Source organism: Schistocerca cancellata, chromosome 8, assembly GCF_023864275.1.
Source record: "Schistocerca cancellata isolate TAMUIC-IGC-003103 chromosome 8, iqSchCanc2.1, whole genome shotgun sequence".
Lineage (NCBI taxonomy): Eukaryota > Metazoa > Arthropoda > Insecta > Orthoptera > Acrididae > Schistocerca > Schistocerca cancellata.
Genome location: NC_064633.1, coordinates 555,937,629 through 555,960,937, shown reverse-complemented (window position 1 = coordinate 555,960,937; position 23,309 = coordinate 555,937,629). Strand labels below are relative to the sequence as shown.

At 47.2% G+C, this 23,309-nt stretch overlaps 1 protein-coding gene across 1 annotated transcript in view; it reads right to left on the bottom strand.

Annotated features, from left to right (window-relative positions):
• The window catches only part of LOC126095685 (beta-1,3-galactosyltransferase 1-like), a 316,203-nt gene that overhangs the window by 12,560 nt on the left and 280,334 nt on the right, over positions 1–23,309 (bottom strand). Inside the window, exon 4 of the mRNA XM_049910441.1 lies at positions 20,150–20,293. Within this exon, the coding sequence (XP_049766398.1) occupies positions 20,150–20,293 (144 nt within the window). The remainder of the gene's footprint in view (positions 1–20,149; positions 20,294–23,309) is intronic.

Sequence of the window (23,309 nt, the reverse complement as noted above, 5' to 3'; positions counted from 1 at the left end):
GGAAGCCACCCCCTACCCTTCCAGCAACCTGATGATATCCCCCATGCCACGACCTTCGTGCAGCAGATTTTGTCAGATGCTGCCTCTTCCCATATCGCTACTAAAGCTATATACTGTCCCACCACAAGCTCTATATTACTACTCTGTCAATCCTGTCGCTTATATCGCTCCTTTGTATGGACTTGTGACAGGGATAAACTCACACACCACTGGCAAATAGAGCAACACATTAGAAATTTACTGAATGCCAAAAACGCTGACACTAGTGCCAGTCAGGCATCAGATTGGATGCCCAACCCTGGTTAACAAGTACTAGAAAGCAGTCTACTGACTTACTAGCATCCATCCCATCCCTCACTACTTGATCATATACAACCACTTTCCCTAACTTGACGACCTGAGCAAAGCCAATCACTTTGCATCCTATCTCTCCGACATCATCTCCATTCCTGATAACCCCTCACTTTGACTATTCCAGGAGTGCACAGGTATCACAATTCCATCGCTGACTGCCAGCTTCCAGTACTCAAACAACATACCAGAAATAAACACCCCAACAACAGCACAAGACATAAAACAGTTACTTCTCAGGAAACGCAACACATACCTGGTCTGGCTGCTGTGGCCGAGCGGTTCTAGGTGCGTCAGTATGGAACTGAGCTGCTGCTGCTATGGTCCAAGGTTCGAATCCTGTCTCAGGCTTGGATGTGTATGATGTCCTTAGGTTAGTTAGGTTCAGGTAGTTCTAGGGGACTGATGACCTCAGATTTTAAGTCCCATAGTGCTTAGAGCCATTTGAACCATTTTCAGCATCCCATGGCCATGACTGTATTACCTCTATCAACAATAACGAGTGATCTTTCTCGTCATTCTAGTAACCCTGCATACCACTTTCCTCTCCCCAGGCTATTATGCTGAACTGTGGAAAACATGCAAAATCCTACTTTTCTTCAAACCAAACAACCCCCCCCCCCCCCACTGTGTTTTACCACCCATCTGCCTCACCACAGTGTTTAGCAAGGTCTTTGAATTCATCCTCTCCCAATGCATCCACCACTATCTGCACCATTACCATCTGCTTCCTATTACGCAGTGTGGCTTTTCTGCTGCTGATCAACTCCTGAACCTCACTCATCCTGTCTCGACAGCTCAACAACCGTAAATCTGACATCTTTTGGCTCCCTGAATGTAGAGAAAGCGTACAACAGCGTAAGTCATTCCAGTCTCCTTTTCGAACTCCAGACTTAAGCACTTCCAGTCAACTATGTCCACTGTATTGCATCCTTCCTCTCTAATAGCCCAAAATAAGTCATTGTTAACATACCAATTCTAACACATTCTGCTCCACTACAGGGGTGCCCCCAGTGTTCTGTTCTCTCCCCACACCTTTACCTCTCATATTCTGTCGAATTCCCAAACCACCTCCTCTAATCCACCTTCTTCAATATGCTGATGACACCGCTTTCATCCAATGATTCCTCAAAGTCCACATTAGTCACTTTATCTCCTGGTATAACGAATGGGTCCTTAAGCTTAACCCCTCAAAAACCCAGGCAATAATTACAAGGCTTACCACCTGCATCATCTGTTTCCATGATGTCTACTTCACCATTTATGACCGTCCCACTCAGCTAACTAACACATTCAAATATCTTGGCCTTACCTTCAACTGGCAAATAAAGTGAAAACCTCACCTACTATCTATACAAGAGGAAGCCCATAATAGACTGAAACTACTAAAACTACTAAATGACCGAACATGGGAACTACACTCCAGCACTGTCATTCACATATACAAATCGTTGATTTGCGCCAACTTTTTTTAGGCAAATGTTGCGCTGATATCCGCCCCTCACAAGTTCTACAATTCCCTGCAGATCCTTGAACATCATGCTCTATGCCTCGTCATCCAGATCATCTTATCTTCCCCTACAAGGATCCTTTAACAACTCATAGAATTCCCACCTCTCCTCACTCACACTGAACACCTCAAATAATCTACACCATCCATAAAGTCGATGCCTAGAATCCTATTGTGTCCCCTCTCCTTTTTAATCCTTGTGTGCTGCTGCACTTCTACCTATGTCTTCGAACCCCCCCCCCCCACCTGCATACCCTCCACGTCCTCTTCCAAAGAAATTTCAACTGTCTCCCTCTCCTGGGCCATGAACTCGGCTTCGACATATATCCATCCTACCAACTCTGAATACCCCAACACTATCCACCGCCCCCCCTCCCCCACTACCTCCAAGGGCTCTTCCTCCTACTTTTCCACTTTCCTGTCGCCTCCTACCACCTTTTCGTCTCAGATCAGTACGCCCCAATACCAGCTATCCATCTCTCCTTGCACCCCACAAGTACCTCTGTCTCGTCACCACCTCTTACCAATCTTCAGTCCTCATTAATACCACTCTCCTATCTCCCTTCATACCCATTCTTCTTTTCATTTACAATCTGCCATCTGAGGACAGGTCCTTTTCCAGTTTTAATGAAAGTGTATAGCACTCTGTTTTTAATAGTCAGCGTGTCTTCTGTCATGTTCAATGTTTTTCAAGTCTTTAGCGTCCACGTGTTTAAAAAAGTGTTTCAAATGGCTCTGAGCACTATACGACTTAACTTCTGAGGTCGTCAGCCGCCTAAAACTTGGAACTAATAAACCTAACTAACCTAAGGACATCACTCACATCCATGCCCGAGGCAGGATTCGAACCTGCGACCGTAGCGGTCGCTCGGTTCCAGACTGTAGCGCCTAGAACCACACGGTCACTCCGGCCGGCTCCACGTGTTTAGCGCCCGAGTGTGTGTAACTGTGCTGTCTCTCTACATTTTTATCACTGTCTGTAAACAATTTATGAAGACATATTCCCTCATCAACATCAACTTTGAAAATAACTTTAAATTCATAGTACATACGTCCTCTTGTTTGTTTTGTTTTATCATGTAAGTCAGAGACAAAATCTACTGGCTGAAGAGCAGGTTGTTTGCACCACTGTCAGCCCCCCTACCCACCCACGTGGGGCGAGGGAGGGGGGGGGGGGGAGAAATAAAAATGTAGTTTCCATTAAAATAACCTCGATCAACCCAATCAAGATGCCTCAGTCTGCTGTGGGTCCGGTATTGCTAACAGCCGTCACTGCCCAGACATTGGCAACTGACAGCATTTTATTTCAAATGCCAAAATTTACTGGACCTCCAATGCCCATCCAGACACATCATAAGTCGGACACATTTCCTTACATAATATGAAAACAACCATAATTAGTTCAAATTGTATGACATCTTATTACCCCTGTAATAATCTCCGCCTCAATCCACAACTAAACGACATCTTATCATGCAGATTAAGCCACTGGCATACCATCGAAACCAAACTAGTGGGCTATCGCACTCCAGTAATTTTTGCTGCACGGTGTGCCTACACAGTGTACTAATGCATTATCATCTTTAAAACCTTCGCCGAAAGGTCGACTGTGCGACTGGCGAATAAATAGGAAGACCCTGTCCTGGTACTGCACAGCCGTGCCATATCTGTAGATAATACCCCTCAACAGATGACTGATCCCCCTACCAGCTAAAGGCTTGGTGCGGCGTACTTAATGAATGTATTGGTATCTGGTCGCCTCTACACGCCGTTACGACGATCATCAGTCGTGAGAATACACTATACACTGATGAGCCGAAACTTGACCACTGCCCACCGCGAGGCTGAATGCCTCCTTGTGGTATTGCTGGCACGTGACCCCGTAAAAAAATGTAAGTGGAAGAGAGACGAATGGGAAGTCATCATGGCGAAGATAGGGGCCGCAGGTACAGAAATCTTCTGATATAAACGGTTTCGACAAAGGGTACATTGTTGTGGCGCTGCGGCTGGAAACGACAATCTCTGAAACGACGAAGCTGGTCGCCTGTTGGCGTACTATTGTCGTGACCATCTACGGAAAGTGGTTGAAGTACTTTGAAATAACGAGCAGACCGTATTGTATTGGATGACCAAGTCTCATCACGAGATGTAGACACCGGAGGATCTCCCACTGTGTAATCCAGGATAGACAGAGATCTGTGGCAGGCCTGATGTCAGAGTACAATACTGGTGCAGGCACAAGTGTTAGGAGTACACCGTTCAAAAGCCAGTGTTGAACATGGAGCTGCACGTAACATGACCCCTTGGTGTCCCTGTGTTGGCCCAACAACATCGTCAATTATGATTGCAGTGGGCACAGTATCACTGAGTTTTCACTGCGGATCAATGGAAACTTGTCGGCTGTCTAACGAATCGCATTTGTTGTTACACCAGGTCGATGGTTGGGTCCTAACACGCCGTCTTCCAGGATAATGGCTGCACCAAACATGCACCACACTAGAGATGCAGGCTGATGAGGACAGAACTATGCTATGGGGTGCACTGAGTTGGTTTTCATGGGCTCTGTGGTGATAATCGAAGTCATCATGACAGCAGTTAATTGCGTGAACATTATTGTGGACCATGTGCTTGCTTCAAGCATAAAGTCTCCTCTACGGTGATGACATCTTACAGCATGACAACTGTCCGTGTTGCAAGGCCACATTCGTGCTACAGTGGTACGAGCGGTAATATAGTGAACTCATATTTATGTCTTGTCCAGCAGATATGCCTTTCTGTACTCACTGGAACACACATTGGGCGCCAGCTGTGCGCCCGGTAACCACCATCCTTTAATTTGAGGGCTTAACTTGTCCTGTGCTAAGACATCTGGTGCTATACAGTTCTGGAATCTTGTAAAGGGCTTGTAGAATCCATGCCAAGCAGAATCTCTGTTGCAATGTGTTTTAAAAGTGAAACAACACGTTTTTAAACAGATGGTCAAATTGCTTTGGCTCATTGGTGTACTGTGCTTGTCGATGACGAGAATCCGATGCCACATATCTGGATTCTATTCCGGGTGCTTCCTCGCTCACTTTCTTTGCACAAAACGGTGCTAGGGCGGTTTGTGTAGTTTTTCGTAATCAATGCTTGGAGCCAAATTGATCGTGTGTAGGTGGCCATGTGAACTGTGATGGTGTACACTGCTCTCTCAGTTGTCTCTACTAAGGCAGTGCGTAGTTGCGTTCTCCCGAGAGTAGTAACTACAGTCCATAATTTGTTCTCCAACCACAGGACAGAACAGCTACCAGCAGCAGAAGTACCTAAAGCAGACACAGTCTTTCTATTACTTGTCTATGAGAAGAAAGTGAAAGTGAGGAAGAGTTGCAGGATAAGTTGAATGGAATGAACAGACTAATGAGCACACACTATAGATTGTTAGAAAACCGAAGAATGGTGGAAGTAACGAGGGGCAGCAGACATGAGATACCAGTTGTGCACTGCGACATAGACGAAGTGAAGCATTTCTGCTAGATGGAAACAAAATAACTCAAGATGGATGATAGGAGGAGAGGCAGACTAGTACAGACAAAACGGGAATTGCCGACTAAAAGGCCGGCCGCTGTGACCGAGCGGTTCTAGGCTCTTCAGTCTGGAACCGCGCGACCGCTACGGTCTCTGGTTCGAATCCTGCCTCGGGCCTGGATGTGTGTGATGCCCTTAGGTTAGTTAGGTTTAAGTAGTTTACGTTCTAGGGGACTGATGACCTCAGATAGTGCTCAGAGCCATTTGAACCATTTGAAACGACTAAAAGAGTACTAACTGCTTGCTATATGCTTTGATGTTACAGCTGTATACGAAGTACGTTGTGTGGAGATATTTACATGGTTTTTCAATGGTTTTTGCTAGAGGTACCGTCAGTGACGATATTTCTTACCCTTATTGCGTTAGTACTATATGTACACCATTCGGAAAGCACAAGAAGACTCCCATTTTTCTCTTCAAGAGTGTCCCGGTTTTGAGGGTTTGCAATTCCGTCTTTATGTTGAGAAAACTGTTAGGTCGAATAGAGAGAGGTTCCATGATATTATGTAAGAGAAAAGGCAAATTAAAAGGTGGCGAATTCGGCTTCCGTACAGAACGTCTGTTTGCTTTTTTGTAGGGAGCAAAAGCGAGTGAGGTCATAAGCGAAAATGTCATAACCTTAGAACACTAACACGAAAAGGAAGTTAAAGGCGACTACACGTTAAGCCCAATCGACGGCAGGAAAGAGAGCTAAGAAGAAGGACTTCTTCTTGGAGAAAGGTCCACAAAATATACCGTAAAGACAGCGGAGGTCCCGAAATAAGAATTAAATGTTCTTCGCCGTATTGCTACGACGGGTAAAAACTAAAACGCGGTCGACAGCCAGCGCGTCGTTCGTTAAAACGGCCGATAACCGAGATGGCAAACCCAAGCGGGAACGTCAACGGTTGAAAAAGGGCATTCGATCAGGAAATGACGAACCGTCAAAGGTTGACGACAATAAGCAGAAAGTGGTGGGGGATTACCACTTAACATGTGGCGATGGCTAAAAGGCCAATGCCCAATAGACGACCTGGCTAATACACTCCTGGAAATTGAAATAAGAACACCGTGAATTCATTGTCCCAGGAAGGGGAAACTTTATTGACACATTCCTGGGGTCAGATACATCACATGATCACACTGACAGAACCACAGGCACATACACACAGGCAACAGAGCATGCACAATGTCGGCACTAGTACAGTGTATATCCACCTTTCGCAGCAATGCAGGCTGCTATTCTCCCATAGAGACGATCGTAGAGATGCCGGATGTAGTCCTGTGGAACGGCTTGCCATGCCAATTCCACCTGGCGCCTCAGTTGGACCAGCGTTCGTGCTGGACGTGCAGACCGCGTGAGACGACGCTTCATCCAGTCCCAAACATGCTCAATGGGGGACAGATCCGGAGATCTTGCTGGGCAGGGTAGTTGACTTACACCTTCTAGAGCACGTTGGGTGGCACGGGATACATGCGGACGTGCATTGTCCTGTTGGAACAGCTAGTTCCCTTGCCGGTCTAGGAATGGTAGAACGATGGGTTCGATGACGGTTTGGATGTACCGTGCACTATTCAGTGTCCCCTCGACGATCACCAGTGGTGTACGGCCAGTGTAGGAGATCGCTCCCCACACCATGATGCCGGGTGTTGGCCCTGTGTGCCTCGGTCGTATGCAGTCCTGATTGTGGCGCTCACCTGCACGGCGCCAAACACGCATACGACCATCATTGGCACCAAGGCAGAAGCGACTCTCATCGCTGAAGACGACACGTCTCCATTCGTCCCTTCATTCACGCCTGTCGCGACACCACTGGAGGCGGGCTGCACGATGTTGGGGCGTGAGCGGAAGACGGCCTAACGGTGTGCGGGACCGTAGCCCAGCTTCATGGAGACGGTTGCGAATGGTCCTCGCCGATACCCCAGGAGCAACAGTGTCTCTAATTTGCTGGGAAGTGGCGATGCGGGCCCCCACGGCACTGCGTAGGATCCTACGGTCTTGGCGTGCATCCGTGCGTCGCTGCGGTCCGGTCCCAGGTCGACGGGCACGTGCACCTTCCGCCGACCACTGGCGACAACATCGATGTACTGTGGAGACCTCACGCCCCACGTGTTGAGCAATTCGGCGGTACGTCCACCCGGCCTCCCGCATGCCCACTATACGCCCTCGCTCAAAGTCCGTCAACTGCACATACGGTTCACGTCCACGCTGTCGCGGCATGCTACCAGTGTTAAAGACTGTGATGGAGCTCCGTATGCCACGGCAAACTGGCTGACACTGACGGCGGCGGTGCACAAATGCTGCGCAGCTAGCGCCATTCGACGGCCAACACCGCGGTCCCTGGTGTGTCCGCTGTGCCGTGCGTGTGATCATTGCTTGTACAACCCTCTCGCAGTGTCCGGAGCAAGTATGGTTGGTCTGACACACCGGTGTCAATGTGTTCTTTTTTCCATTTCCAGGAGTGTATGATCTCGCGGCGAGAGGGCCAAGAGGAAGTCGCCTAAGGCACTGGGAGAGGTTCAATTCCCGGTGGTGATGCCGAACTGACACCACCTGCTGACAGGCGCCAATACGGAGAACAACCGAAGGAACGGAAGAACTATCGGGCCGAGGTAGGAGGACTGCAGCCTTGTCAGCAGCCTCATTTACCGATAGACCGACGCGACCAGGATCCCACATAATCATCACAGCGGGTCCCTCAAGAGGGAGCAAGTGGAATCTTTCTTGGACCTGTTGCACAATGGGATGGATTTTGTACAGCACTCAGAGCCTCTGTAGGGCACTGAGAGAATTGGGGCGTATGACACAATGAAAAAGCCTTTGTCACTGGATGTGCTTGGTGGCCTGATAGATGGCGAAGAGCTCCGCTGTAAATGCTGAACAGTGTTACGAAAGCCGATACCGAAAATGGTCGGTGCCAATGACGAAAGCACACCCGACGCCACGGTCAGTCGTAGAGCAATTACTGTACACGTAAGTGCTATAGCTTAGTTGCTTGCGAAGGTCGAGAAATTTACAACGATAGATCGAGTGCGAAGTAGTTTCTTTAGGAAGCGAATGAATTCCAAAGTGAATAAGGGCCACCGCTCGAAGCCAAGGTCGTGAAGGATTCACACCCATGGGGAACATGGCAGGTAGCGTGATGTTAAGCTGCCAGAGCAGTAGCCGAAAGTGAACTGTGGGAGGTAACAGAGAAGAAGGGCGCGTCCCCATACTGGCGGTCAAGGGAGTCATCGAGAATAGAGGCATGGGATGGGTGGCCGGGCATGGCAGACAAACGACACTGTCCACTGAGGAGGACATCACGCCCATATGACATGGTAGTTCGGCAGCTTCTGTATAGAGACTCTCACCCAAGCTAGTGTAAGGCGCCAATGGCCGAACGGATACTACAATGGCGGATTGTATTAAGATGATGCAAGAGGGGCGAACATGCAGATGAAAGAGCGAGATACACAGAGTCTAGTTCCGAATGGACAAGGGATCGGTACAGACGGACGAGGGTGGTCCGATCCTCTTCCCAGGAAGTGCCACTTTGGATACATAGGACACTAAAGGGCTGGGTACAGTGTGCGGCTGGGTAATGTGTGGGAGGGTACAGAAACTTTTCTATCAAGCAAGCGCCCCAGGAATTTCGTAGCTTCAACGAACTGAAGACCAACAGGCCCAAGATGTAAAGACAGTGGAAGAAAACCATTGCGACGCCAGAAGTTCATACAAATGGTTTTGTCAGTGGAAAATCGATAGCCATTGTCGATGCTACACGAGGAACGACGATCGAGACATCGCTGAAGACGCCGTTCGAGGAGAGAAGTCCGTGGAGGTCTGCAACAGATCGCGCAGTCGTCGACGAAAAGGGAGCTGGAGATGCCCGATGGGAGATAGGCCGTAATAGGGTTAGTGGCGATAGCAAGGAGGACGACAGGATGAAGGTGTCCGAGAAGGCTAAATGCACACACACCTTGAAAATTCTGTCTTTTAAAAATTCCTGAAGGAAATCGGGCAGGCAGCCTCAGAAGCCCACATGTATAGACTACTGAGGACACCAATCCCCTATCAAGTCTTATAGGCTTTCTCTAAATCAAAAATCGCAGTCAAAGTCCGGTATTTCCGCAGAAAACCGTTCATGACATGGGTTGACAAAGAGACGACATGATCAACGGCAGAACAGAGCGCTCGATATCCACCTTGTGCCGTGGTTAGTAGATCGTGAGGCTTTAGCTACCATACCAGCTGGCCGTGACTCACATATTCCATCAGCTTGCAAACACAGCTGGTGGGAGAAATAGGGCGGTGGCTAGAAAGAAAGTGTTTGCCCTCACTGAGCTTAGGTCTGAGTATCACAGAGCCTTCCTACCAGCGCCTGGGGAAAGGGTCATCTGGCCAAATGCGATTGTATGTATGAAGGAGAAAGTGCTTTCCCTAAAGAGAAAGGCGCTGCAATATCTGAACGTGAGAATCATCTGAAGTGGCAGCATGGTCTAGCTCTCTCATAGTAAAGGCGGTACTGCACCATTCACGATTCTGGGGGGAAAAGGGTATGACCCAAGCCGCCTCCATTCGTTTCCGAGGGAGGAAGGCGGAGTGGTAGTGGGTGGAGCTCAAAATTTCCGCAGAACAGTGGCCAAAGGTGTTGTAGGTAGTAACAGGGTGCACAATGCCATCATCTGTTACGGTCAGGCCGGAAATTGGGGAATGGACCTTGATCCCAGACAGCCAACGGATGATGCCCCACATGACAGAAGAGCGAATAAGGAGTAAATGAAATCTACCTAGCTTGTTTGCTATCATGATGAGTGCAACGACACTGCACATGCAACTGTTCATAACGCATACAGTTCGCCATCATAGGGTGATGGTTAAAAATGTGGAGAGTATGTCTCTGTGCACGAATTGCCTCTGGGCATGCCTCAGTCCACCAAGGGACTGGGACACCGTGTAGTAAAGATGAAGTGCGAGGTATGGAACGTTCTATGGCGGTAAGGATAACGTTCGTAAGGTACTCTACATGGTCATTACAACTGGGGAAATATTGTTCGTCGAAGGACACCACGGAGGAGTAAAGCCTCCAGTCAGTCTTAGAAAGCTGCCAATTGGGTTTACACATAGGTAGGGCCTAAGTCAGCAATTGAGTAGCACACGGGAAATGGATGCTCGAGTATGCGTCTGAGAGAATGGACAACTCTAGACGATGGGTAAGCTAGGCAGTGCAGAACAAAATGTCCAAATGGCAACTGGTACGTGTGGAGTCTCCAGTTTTAAGACAGATGTCTGGGATCAAAGTCCATTCCCCAATTTCCGGCCTGACCGTAACAGAAGGTGGCATTGCGGACCCTGTTACTATCTACAATGGAGCGGTTACTGCATCGATGATTTCAGCTGTAAATAGAAATATTTAAAAAAGGTAGGAAGATTTTTATGTTTGGCAAAAGTGACCAAAAGCAGATTTCAGAGTACCTGACGGCTCAACACAAAAGTTTTGTCTCAAGTAAAGATAGTGTTGAGGATCAGTGGACAAAGTTCAAAACATTCGTACAATATGCGTTAGATGAGTATGTGCCAAGCAAGATCGTAAGAGCTGGAAAAGAGCCACCGTGGTACAACAACCGAGTTAGAAAACTGCTGCGGAAGCAAAGGGAACTTCACAGCAAACATAAACATTGCCAAAGCCTTGCAGACAAACAAAAATTACGCGAAGCGAAATGTAGTGTGAGGAGGGCTATGCGAGAGGCGTTCAGTGAATTCGAAAGTAAAGTTCTGTGTACTGACTTGGCAGAAAATCCTACGAAATTTTGGTCTTATGTCAAAGCGGTAGGTGGACCAAACCAAAATGTCCAGACACTCTGAGACCAATATGGTACTGAAACAGAGGATGACAGACTAAAGGCCGAAATACAAAATGTCTTTTTCCAAAGCTGCTTCACAGAGGAAGACTGCACTGTAGTTCCTTCTCTAGATTGTCGCACAGTTGACAAAATGGTAGATATCGAAATAGACGACAGAGGGACAGAGAAACAATTAAAATCGCTCAAAAGAGGAAAAGCCGCTGGACCTGATGGGATACCAGTTCGATTTTACACAGAGTACGCGAAAGAACTTGCCCCTCTTCTTGCAGCGGTGTAACGTAGGTCTCTAGAAGAGCGTAGCGTTCCAAAGGATGGGAAAAGGGCACAGGTCATCCCCGTTTTCAAGAAGGGACGTCGAACAGATGTGCAGAACTATAGACCTATATCTCTAACGTCGATCAGTTGTAGAATTTTGGAACACGTATTATGTTCGAGTATAATGACTTTTCTGGAGACTAGAAAACTACTCTGTAGGAATCAGCATGGATTTCGAAAAAGACGATCGTGTGAAACCCAGCTCGCGCTATTCGTCCACGAGACTCAGAGGGCCATAGACACGGGTGCCCAGGTAGATGCCGTGTTTCTTGACTTCCACTAGGTGTTCGATACAGTTCCCCACAGTCTTTTAATGAACAAAGTAAGAGCATATGGACTATCAGACCAATTGTGTGATTGGATTGAAAAGTTCCTAGGTAACAGAACGCAGCATGTCATTCTCAATGGAGAGAAGTCTTCCGAAGTAAGAGTCATTTCAGGTGTGCCGCAGGGAAGTGTCATAGGACCGTTGCTATTCACAATATACATAAATGACCTTGTGGATGACATCGGAAGTTCACTGAGGCTTTTTGCGGAAGATGCTGTGGTATATCGAGAGGTTGTAACAATGGAAAATTGTACTGAAATGCAGGAGGATCTGCAGTGAATTGACGCATGGTGCAGGGAATGGCAATTGAATCTCAATGTAGACAAGTGTAATGCGCTGCGAATACAAAGAAAGAAAGATCCCTTATCATTTAGTTACAATATAGCAGGTCAGCAACTGGAAGCAGTTAATTGCATAAATTATCTGGGAGTACGCATTAGGAGTGATTTAAAATGGAATGATCATATAAAGTTGATCGTCTGTAAAGCAGATGCCAGACAGATTCATTGGAAGAATCCTAAGGAAATGAAATCCGAAAACAAAGGAAGTAGGTTACAGTACGCTTGTTCGCCCACTGCTTGAATACTGCTCAGCAGTGTGGGATCCGTACCAGATAGGGTTGATGGAAGAGATAGAGAAGATCCAACGGAGAGCAGCGCGCTTCGTTACAGGATCATTTAGTAATCGCGAAAGCGTTACGAAGATGATAAACTCCAGTGGAAGACTGTGCAGGAGAGACGCTCAGTAGCTCGGTATGGGCTTTTGTTGTAGTTTCGAGAACATACCTTCACCGAGGAGCCAAGCAGTATATTGCTCCCTCCTACGCATGTCTCGCGAAGAGACCATGAGGATGAAATCAGAGAGATTAGAGCCAACACAGAGGCATACCGACAATACGAGACTGGAATAGAAGGGAGAACCGACAGAGGTACTCAAGGTACCCTCCGCCACACACCGTCAGGTGGCTTGCAGAGTATGGGTGTAGATGTAGAGTTGATAGAGAAGTTCAGCCAAGATGGCACCACTGTGAAAGGTTCTGAAAAAGCCCCAAAGGGGATGGTGTGCATTAACGTCACCGAACAGCAAACAGGGGGGAAGAAGCTGACCAATAAGCTGGAAGAAGTCTGCATGGAGGGATGTAGACATTACAAAGAGAAATATGAAGCGATGAAGGAAAATGTGGACTTCAACAGCAGTTCAGTGAGATGGTATGCCATCCTATGATGGAGGGGCGGGGGGTGGGGGGTTCAAAGCGGATTGGAAGGGAATGCGAGAGGTTAAAGCGGTCGCGAGGCCGCAGTTTTGGTTGTTGAAGGCAGAAAACAAGCACACCTTGCGATTCTACGGACAGCTGTAATTCCTCATTGTTGGGTCTAATACCACGAACATTCCATCGGAAAAGACTCATTATGGGGAATGGGAAGAGGAAACAAATAGAAGGTAGTCACCACCTACGCTGTCGAGTGCCAACCTCCGAAGACTCACTGCTACAGGGCGCAGAGGCTAGAGTATCCTTTTCCACTAAATCTACATAAGCGTCGGCATTCTCCTTCGGTCGAACTGCGTGTTACAGAGCAGAATAAAAAGCGAGGCAGTGCGCACCAGCGAAATGAAGGTCGGTTGGGTGAGAGTGTCCCATAGCGACACCATTAAAAAGTCGTGGAAAAAAAGGACCGTTTGTATTTGTTTGGTTTTTTGGAGCATTTGCGTTTGACAGATGAAGACTCAAAAGTTTACTGACTGGAGGGGAGCAAAAAGTCTTCGCAGGAGATTCTACCGTGATACTGGGCGATTTTACGACAGCATTGGTGAATTGGAGGCCGCAAGTCTGCTAGCCATGTCCTTTGTGGAACGAGGTGTAGCAAGAACGGTACTGTAAGTGCCAGATGGTAAATTGCAGGGCTTTTGTCCAGCCAACAACGTGTGAGCGACGAGGTAAGGTACTTTTCCATTCACCTGGATCTTCTGGACGGCCCGTTCATCGAGAGACATGGGCGATTCTCAGGATGAGGCTGCTTGGTCGCCATTGGAGTTGATATAGCGGGATGAAGAAGGCAAGCAGTCGCCTTCGTGAGCATCCCTACCACAAATAATACATTTGGCCACCTTTTGACCGGACATGAGAGTGTGGTTGTAACATTGACACTGGTAGCATCGAATCGGATTTGGAATATACAGTCAGACCATGATGACTTCATAGCCAGCTTTGATCTTTCATGGTGGCACTACTCGATCTTACGCGAGAAAACGATTGCGTGTAGGCACTAACCATTGGTCTCCAGAAACAAAGTCTCATTATGTAAGCGAGAGCAGGGTTTCACAGGGCCTACAATTGCATCAATACTTTTCTGAATAATAAGCGGAGTAATCATATCTAAGGACTAACCTCCTTCAGTGCGTGATACCATGAGGAACGGAGAACTGAGGTGCAGTTGGGTGGTTGGGGGAGGGAGGGAGAGAGAGAGAGAGAGAGAGAGAGAGAGAGAGAGAGAGAGAGAGAGAAGGATGTGGTCAGAGGGAGGATGATATGGCCAGAAATAGAGAGGAGGAAATGGATAAAGGGAGGGGAAGGAGGTGAGGTGTTCAATATGTGTAATGAATGCATAAGCTGATGGCGCTGTGGGTGAATCAAGATGGGGGGAGATTCAAATGGTTCAAATGGCTCTGAGCACTATGGGACTTAACATCTGGGGTCATCAGTCCCCTAGAACTTAGAACTACTTAAACCTAACTAACCTAAGAACATCTCACACATCCATGCCCGAGGCAGGATTCGAACCTGCGGCGTAGCGGTTGCGCAGTTCCAGACTGAAGCACCTAGAACCGCTCGGCTACAACGGCCGTCGTGGGGGAAGAGGTCTAGTTCAGCTCTAAATTAGAAAATCGGGAGGCCAAGGAGTTTATTATTTCTAATTGTCCCTAGGCGAAACTGAGGTGGAAATTACATATACACAACTGGCCATTAAAATTGCGAAACCAAGAAGAAATGTAGATGATAAACGGGTATTCATTGGACAAATATATTATACTAGAACTGGCATGTGATTACATTTTCACATAATTTGGGTGTATAGATCCTGAGAAATCAGTACCCAGAACAACCACCTCTGGCCGTAATAATGGCCTTGATACGCCTGGGCATTGACACAAACAGAGCTTGGATGGCGTGTACAGGTACAGCTGCCCATGCGGCTTCAACACGATACCACAGTTCATCAAGAGTAGTGACTGGCGTATTGTGACAAGCCAGTTTCTCGGCCACCATTGACCAGACTTTTTCAATTGGTGAGAGATCTGGAGAATGTGCTGGCCAGGGCAGCAGTCTAACATTTTCTGTATCCAGGAAGGGCCGTACAGGACCTGCAACATGCGGTCGTGCATGATCCTGCTGAAATGTAGGGTTTCGCAGGGATCGAATGAAGGGTAGAGCTACGGGTCGTAACACATCTGAAATGTTCAAAGTGCCGTCAATGCGAACAAGAGGTGACCGAGACGTGTAACCAATGGCACCCCATACCATCACGCCGGGTGATACGCCAATATGGCGACGACTAATACACGCTTCCAATGTGCGTTCACCGCGATGTCACCATGCGAAAAAAATGACGTTTTGCACCCAGGTTCGGAGTTGAGTACACCATCGCAGGCGCTCCTGTCTGTGATGCAGCGTCAAGGGTAACCGTAGGCATGGTCTCCGAGCTGATAGTCCATGCTGCTGCAAACGTCGTCGAACTGTTCGTGCAGATTGTTGTTGTCTTACAAACGTCCCCATCTGTTGACTCAGGGATCGAGACGTGGCTGCACGATACGTTACAGCCGTGCGGATAAGATGCCTGTCATCTCGACTGGTAGTGATACGAGGCCGTTGGGATCCAGCACGGCGTTCCGTATTACCCTCCTGAACCCACCGATTCCATATTCTGCTAACAGTTATTGGATCTCGACCAACGCGAACAGCAATGTCGCGATACGATAAACCGCAATCGCGATAGGCTACAATCCACCTTTATCAAAGCGCGAAACGTGATGGTACGTATTTTTCCTCCTTACACGAGGCATCACAACAACGTTTCACCAGTCAACGCCGGTCAACTGCTGTTGTGTATGAGAAATCGGTTGGAAACTTTCCTCATGTCAGTACGTTTTAGGTGTCGCCACCGGCGTCAACCTTGTAATAACGCTCTGAAAAGCTAATCATTTGCGTATCATAGCATCTTCTTCCTGTCGGTTAAATTTCAAGTCTGTAGCACGTCATCTTCGTGGTGTAGCAATTTTAATGGCCAGTAGTGTAATTGATACAAACGTGTTCCGTTGGGTTCAGGTCGGGAAAAAGGGCAGACCAGTCCAAATCAGGAATGTTATTGTCTACAGAGCATGCCTCACAGATACTGGTTTATGACGGAGTGCACTTTCAAGCTGATTCAGTCATCGTCTACGACCTGTGCCTCTACTGTGTGCAGTGCACAATGCTGTAAAATAGGTTCATATCATTCCTTATTTAGCATTTTTAACAAAAATGAGGAGAATACACCTTAACCACACGCAAACACCCCCGTATCTTAATAGCACCTTCCGTAATCCATTGGTTGCGCTACACATGATGACCGCTAGCGTTCTCCAGGCGTTCGCAAACCCAAACCCGTCCACAAGGTATAGCGAGATTCATCTTTCCAAATCACTCTTTCCAGACATCCGAAGTCCAGTGGCCTCGCTCTTTACGCCATCTCGAACGTCGCTTACTACTGACTACAGAGATCTGTGGCATATCCAGAGCTACTCTGTCATTGTACCCCATTCCTTCTAGCTGCCTACGCACGATCATTGTGCTAGCTGGGGTACTAGTGGCACATTAGAACTCACGAGTGATTCCTTGTGTTGGTTTATGCATCGACTCTCCATAGTGTTTGACCGTCCTTGTTCGTCAGCACGTGAAGTCTGATTGGCCTTGATTTAGCTGCGGTTGTTGCTCTCGCTTTCCTCTTCGCGTTCACAACCCGAACTATCGACTTGGACAGCCCTGGCAGCATTGAAGTATCCCCGAAGAATCTGTTATTCAGGTGATGTCCATTGACTAGTCCACGCTCGAAATCACTGAGCCCTGCTCTGCTGTTACTGCATCGCTACAGACAACACAATACGTCACGCCTCCTTTTGTACTAACTGGTCTCCCTCTCGTATCATCTAGTGCTCCGTTCCTTATTACATATACAGGGTGTTACAAAAAGGTACGGCCAAACTTTCAGGAAACATTCCTCACACACAAAGAAAGAAAAGATGTTATGTGGACATGTGTCCGGAAACGCTTAATTTCCATGTTAGAGCTCATTTTAGTTTCTTCCACCTACGCTCAATGGAGCACGTTATCATGATTTCATACGGGATACTCTACCTGTGCTGCTAGAACATGTGCCTTTACAAGTTCGACACAACATGTGGTTCATGCACGATGGAGCTCCTGCACATTTCAGTCCAAGTGTTCGTACGCTTCGCAACAACAGATTCGGTGACTGATGGATTGGTAGAGGCGGACCAATTCCATGGCCTCCACGCTCTCCTGACCTCAACCCTCTTGACTTTCATTTATGGGGGCATTTGAAAGCTCTTGTCTACGCAACCCCGGTACCAAATGGAGAGACTCTTCGTGCTCATATTGTGGACGGCTGTGATACAATACGCCATTCTCCAGGGCTGCATCAGCGCATCAGCGATCCCATGAGACGGAGGGTGGATGCATGTATCCTCGCTAACGGAGGACATTTTGAACATTTCCTGAAACAAAGTGTTTGAAGTCACGCTGGTACGTTCTTTTGCTGTGTGTTTCCATTCCATGATTAATGTGATTTGAAGAGAAGTAATAAAATGAGCTCCAACATGGAAAGTAAGCGTTTCCGGACACTTGTCCACATAACATATTTTCCTTCTTTGTGTGTGAGGAATGTTTCCTGAAAGTTTGGCCGTACCTTTTTGTAACACCATGTATAGACACTTTCATCATATAGCGTAAATGAAACAAATGGGCATCAAATGAAGTAGCGAACGCTGGGAGTCGAACACGTCTAAAGACATCACAGCGTGGTTGTAGTCCGGACAGACAGTACTCACAATGACATAACTCGCAGCTTCTGAAGGTGACAAATGAGCTGGTCGTCTATAAATCGTGGAGGAAAATGAAATCAACACATCAGCTGAACACTAAGCGCAACATTTCTCAAACAATACACAAAATTTGTTCTCAATTGCGAGTATGGACACCCATCAGCTGTAGAATGGAATGACGACAATGAAAATTTGTGCCGTTCCGGAACTAAAATCCAGATTTTCCGCTTACTGCGAACGGTCGACTTATCATTTGGCTTCCCGTGCACGGCTCACGGCCGGGCCCAAATTTCCCTATGTTGTCACCTATGCATCTACAACCTGTACTCTTGCATCCATTATGTATATTCCCATACAGAAGAGACATTTTACTTGGAAGTCGCTTGCCCGATGTCGGCATTGTCGTCATTCCATTCTACAGCTGATGGTTGTCCTTATTCGCAGCTGCAAATACATTTAATGTACACTCCTGGAAATGGAAAAAAGAACACATTGACACCGGTGTGTCAGACCCACCATACTTGCTCCGGACACTGCGAGAGGGCTGTACAAGCAATGATCACACGCACGGCACAGCGGACACACCAGGAACCGCGGTGTTGGCCGTCGAATGGCGCTAGCTGCGCAGCATTTGTGCACCGCCGCCGTCAGTGTCAGCCGGTTTGCCTTGGCATACGGAGCTCCATCGCAGTCTTTAACACTGGTAGCATGCCGCGACAGCGTGGACGTGAACCGTATGTGCAGTTGACGGACTTTGAGCGAGGGCGTATAGTGGGCATGCGGGAGGCCGGGTGGACGTACCGCCGAATTGCTCAACACGTGGGGCGTGAGGTCTCCACAGTACATCGATGTTGTCGCCAGTGGTCGGCGGAAGGTGCACGTGCCCGTCGACCTGGGACCGGACTGCAGCGACGCACGGATGCACGCCAAGACCGCAGGATCCTACACAGTGCCGTAGGGGACCGCACCGCCACTTCCCAGCAAATTAGGGACACTGTTGCTCCTGGGGTATCGGCGAGGACCATTCGCAACCGTCTCCATGAAGCTGGGCTACGGTCCCGCACACCGTTAGGCCGTCTTCCGCTCACGCCCCAACATCGTGCAGCCCGCCTCCAGTGGTGTCGCGACAGGCGTGAATGGAGGGACGAATGGAGACGTGTCGTCTTCAGCGATGAGAGTCGCTTCTGCCTTGGTGCCAATGATGGTCGTATGCGTGTTTGGCGCCGTGCAGGTGAGCGCCACAATCAGGACTGCATACGACCGAGGCACACAGGGCCAACACCCGGCATCATGGTGTGGGGAGCGATCTCCTACACTGGCCGTACACCACTGGTGGTCGTCGAGGGGACACTGAATAGTGCACGGTACATCCAAACCGTCATCGAACCCATCGTTCTACCATTCCTAGACCGGCAAGGGAACTTGCTGTTCCAACAGGACAATGCACGTCCGCATGTATCCCGTGGCACCCAACGTGCTCTAGAAGGTGTAAGTCAACTACCCTGGCCAGCAAGATCTCCGGATCTGTCCCCCATTGAGCATGTTTGGGGCTGCATGAAGCGTCGTCTCACGCGGTCTGCACGTCCAGCACGAACGCTGGTCCAACTGAGGCGCCAGGTGGAAATGGCATGGCAAGCCGTTCCACAGGACTACATCCAGCATCTCTACGATCGTCTCCATGGGAGAATAGCAGCCTGCATTGCTGCGAAAGGTGGATATACACTGTACTAGTGCCGACATTGTGCATGCTCTGTTGCCTGTGTGTATGTGCCTGTGGTTCTGTCAGTGTGATCATGTGATGTATCTGACCCCAGGAATGTGTCAATAAAGTTTCCCCTTCCTGGGACAATGAATTCACGGTGTTCTTATTTCAATTTCCAGGAGTGTATTTCGTAACGGTTGTAGTCACCGCGTTGCCTGTTCCTTTGAATCGTAATTCAGAATAATACAGGCAGTGCAATATCGCATTACTCAAACGAGCCAAGGAAACCTGAGACACCACAGTATTAACGTTACATGACCAGGAACGAACACTGGTTGTCTGATCCCATGGCGAAAGATACTTTGGAGAGAATTACCGACAGTGCCACACAAGATATGGAGTCGTCTTAGTCGCATTCTTGCTGTATTTGCGCACAGTTTGTGGCGACGCTGTTTACCTTGAGCAAGTACGTAGCCTTCGGACAGTGCGATACTGCCCACTTGAGGATGAAGAGCGTCTTGAGCGTCAAGTTGTGGTAGGTGTCCAAGAAATCCTCGACAAGAATGTCGCCATGCAACTCCGCCTCCTCAGCGATCTCTGGCTGCAACAAGACGACATTTTACTGTTTTTCATGCAGATTTTATTGCCATGAAAAACAAACATAAAATTTTACTCGTAACTTTGAGTGCGTATACCAGAATGAGTGCTTTTATTTCTTTGTAGTGACGATACAGTGCTGCAGTTTCGCAGATATATACACTATACTACCGGTGTAACACCATAGCTCTTATGCTGTACGGATTTATTTTGCTTTTGTTTCATTTAATGTTACATCATTGAGCTTCTGTAGATGTGTTTGATTGAATAGATAACACAGAATTGTATACTCCTTTCTTTGTACAAACTTTGATGTCATGGTTTGGTTCAATGCAAAGTAGTGTATCTGTACTGTAAATGCTTTGTCCCATTTGGAGGGAACAAAACTTACTGTATATAATTGTAATTTTGTGTGAATAATTTTTTGTAGAGATGTCAATATGTGTAAATGTTTTGCTTTATTTAATGCATTTGGTTGCTGTTATGTAAATTGCTGATCCTAACTTAGGGTTCTTAGTTAGTTTGTATGTAAAAGGTGTAGTGGTTCCCCTCGGGAACGGAACAGTGTAGCGCGCGCAAATTGTGGTTGGCCTATGTAGAAAAGGTGGAACTGATAGTCAGTCGGAGACGAGCTACGAGTCGGAGACAAGCTACGAGTCCGTGCACTGCCATGTAACAGATGCATATTGTGCTGGTTCCGAGAGAGACTTTTCCTGCTGCTTTCCAATGCCTCGGAAGAATGGATAAATAGCTGGAAATATTCTGGAATTTGTATCAATCATCGCCACCAAGAAATGACACAGTCCAGCAATTCTACCTGCAATTCCACCTAACAACATGCAGTGGCCACCACATTGCGCAATCATTACATCGGAATACTACAATGATACACAGTGAAGGATCAGCTTAATGGATGTGTTAGTGTGCTCAAATATAGGGTAATTTATATCTGAATTTATGTACCTACCCTGATTTTTCTCCTCATCATAACACCTCTCAGGTTCCTCTCCGTTTGAGCTAAAGTGATATCCGAGTGTCCTTACTAAAAGAACATTAAAGCCCAGTATTTTGCTCATTAATGCCTCTTCAACATAGTAAAAAGAAAGTTAAAGTTAATGTGGCAAGAGAGTGAGTTAAAGTAAATGTTGTTTGCTGAAAATATTCCTATTAAAACTGCTTATTGAAGTGCTGTTGCCAACTTCAAAATTAAAAGTTCTTAAGACTGAGGCTTATAAAGTAAATGATCACATTGTTGTCTGTAGTAAATTCTAAAAGGTGAGTCAGTTTCTTGCAATTTTGCCAACATTGTGTTTCGCTGTAGTAAAAGTGGGGAACTGCAATAGTAGAAAACTATATGTTCATGATTGCTAAGTGTTTGTCTCTCTTGTGTATTAGAAGTGCATATTAATAGTAATGTTATAAAGACCATTCACTTTGTGTAAGCCCTGAAAGTAATAGTGTGTTTCGGTATATGTTATAATTTTGCAAATAGTTTGTGCTGCTCTAACTGTTAGCTTCAATCTTAAAACATATGTGTGTGTCAGAGTTCATTGCACTCGCGTGTGGCTAAGTCTAGGTTGTGTTTGTCCGTTATAGTTACTTATACCTACTTTCTTAAACGAGAACGTTAATCTTTCTCTTGCCTAATTAGGCTGGCGACCGTTTCCCTTATTCTATAAACAGTATAGCTAGGCAAAATTTTGTTTGTTACTATTCAAATATTTACGTAATTCTGACTTTCATTTCCGATAAGCCACCTCCGTTAGGAACAACACGATCAACCTAGCAAAATTCCTCTCAGAGGGTAACACTGCCCTGTTGCTTTATACCATTATTAATCCAACAAAATAATTCTGTTTTGCAAATTGCCTCCAGTTTTGAGGTTATGGTATAACAGTAGCAAACAGGAGTGTTATACCGGATGTTCAAAAAGTAACTATACAGTGCCATATTGTGGTGTGCTAAGTAATGACTGAAATAACTCAACTATTAACACAATATTTTCCACTGTTTAACATATTTGAACCATGTTTGAGAAGGTATTTTGTATTTGTTCGGAGGTCTGGTTTGATTTAAGACCAACGTCTTGTGTGACATTGTGATCCAGGTCACCATGCTGACAATTGGGCAAAGAGTGTTCCTTGCGAAGCATGCGTTCCGCAATGGAGGCAAGTTTACCTCAGCAGTAGAAGCTGCATTTCCAGCAAAGTTCCCAGGTCTGAAGATGCCTAACGGCAATGCTGTACTAAATCTCATCACCAAGTTCCATAATGCCCCAAAATCAGGAAGGCCATCGACATCCACATCCGAAGAGAAAGTGGCGGAGGTGCAAGACATGATGCTGCAAAGTCCAAAGAGATCGTTAGACCACCAACTAGGCAGGCCCACGTGTCCGTGGGTTCCGCTTACAAGATTCTCCGGACGTCACTGTCCATGTATCCGTACAAAATATCGGTCTTGCGTGAATTTTTGCAACTGGTTTCTGTCCTTCTTGCACGACAATGTTCGGGCGATTCTTGACATCGTTTTTCACGAATGAGGCATGGTTTCACCTCTCCGGTTGCGTTAATAACCAGAATACTAGGGTATGGACTACGGAGAATCCACATGAATTTAAGGTGTCCCCACTGCATGATTGGAAGGTTGGTGTATGGTGTGTCGTGACTCGTAAACGCCTCATTGGGCCGTTATTCTTTCAGGACACCATAAATGCAGAACGATACTGCATCTGCATTCTGGAGCCCTTCCTAGGTGAACTGAATGAGGAAGAAATTGAGAATGCCTAGTTAGAACAGGATGGGGCGACTGCACATATTGCCGACAAGGCGATGAACATTTTAAAGGACATCTTCGGTGACCGCATCATCTCTCGAGGACTCTGGCCTCCACGTTCACCCGACTTAGCTCCACCGGATCACTTTCTATGGGATACGTTGAATGAAAAGGCCTATGAAGGCAATCCGCACAGCATACAACTCCAAGCTGCACTGACACGTCACATTCGGAACATCATTCCCGGT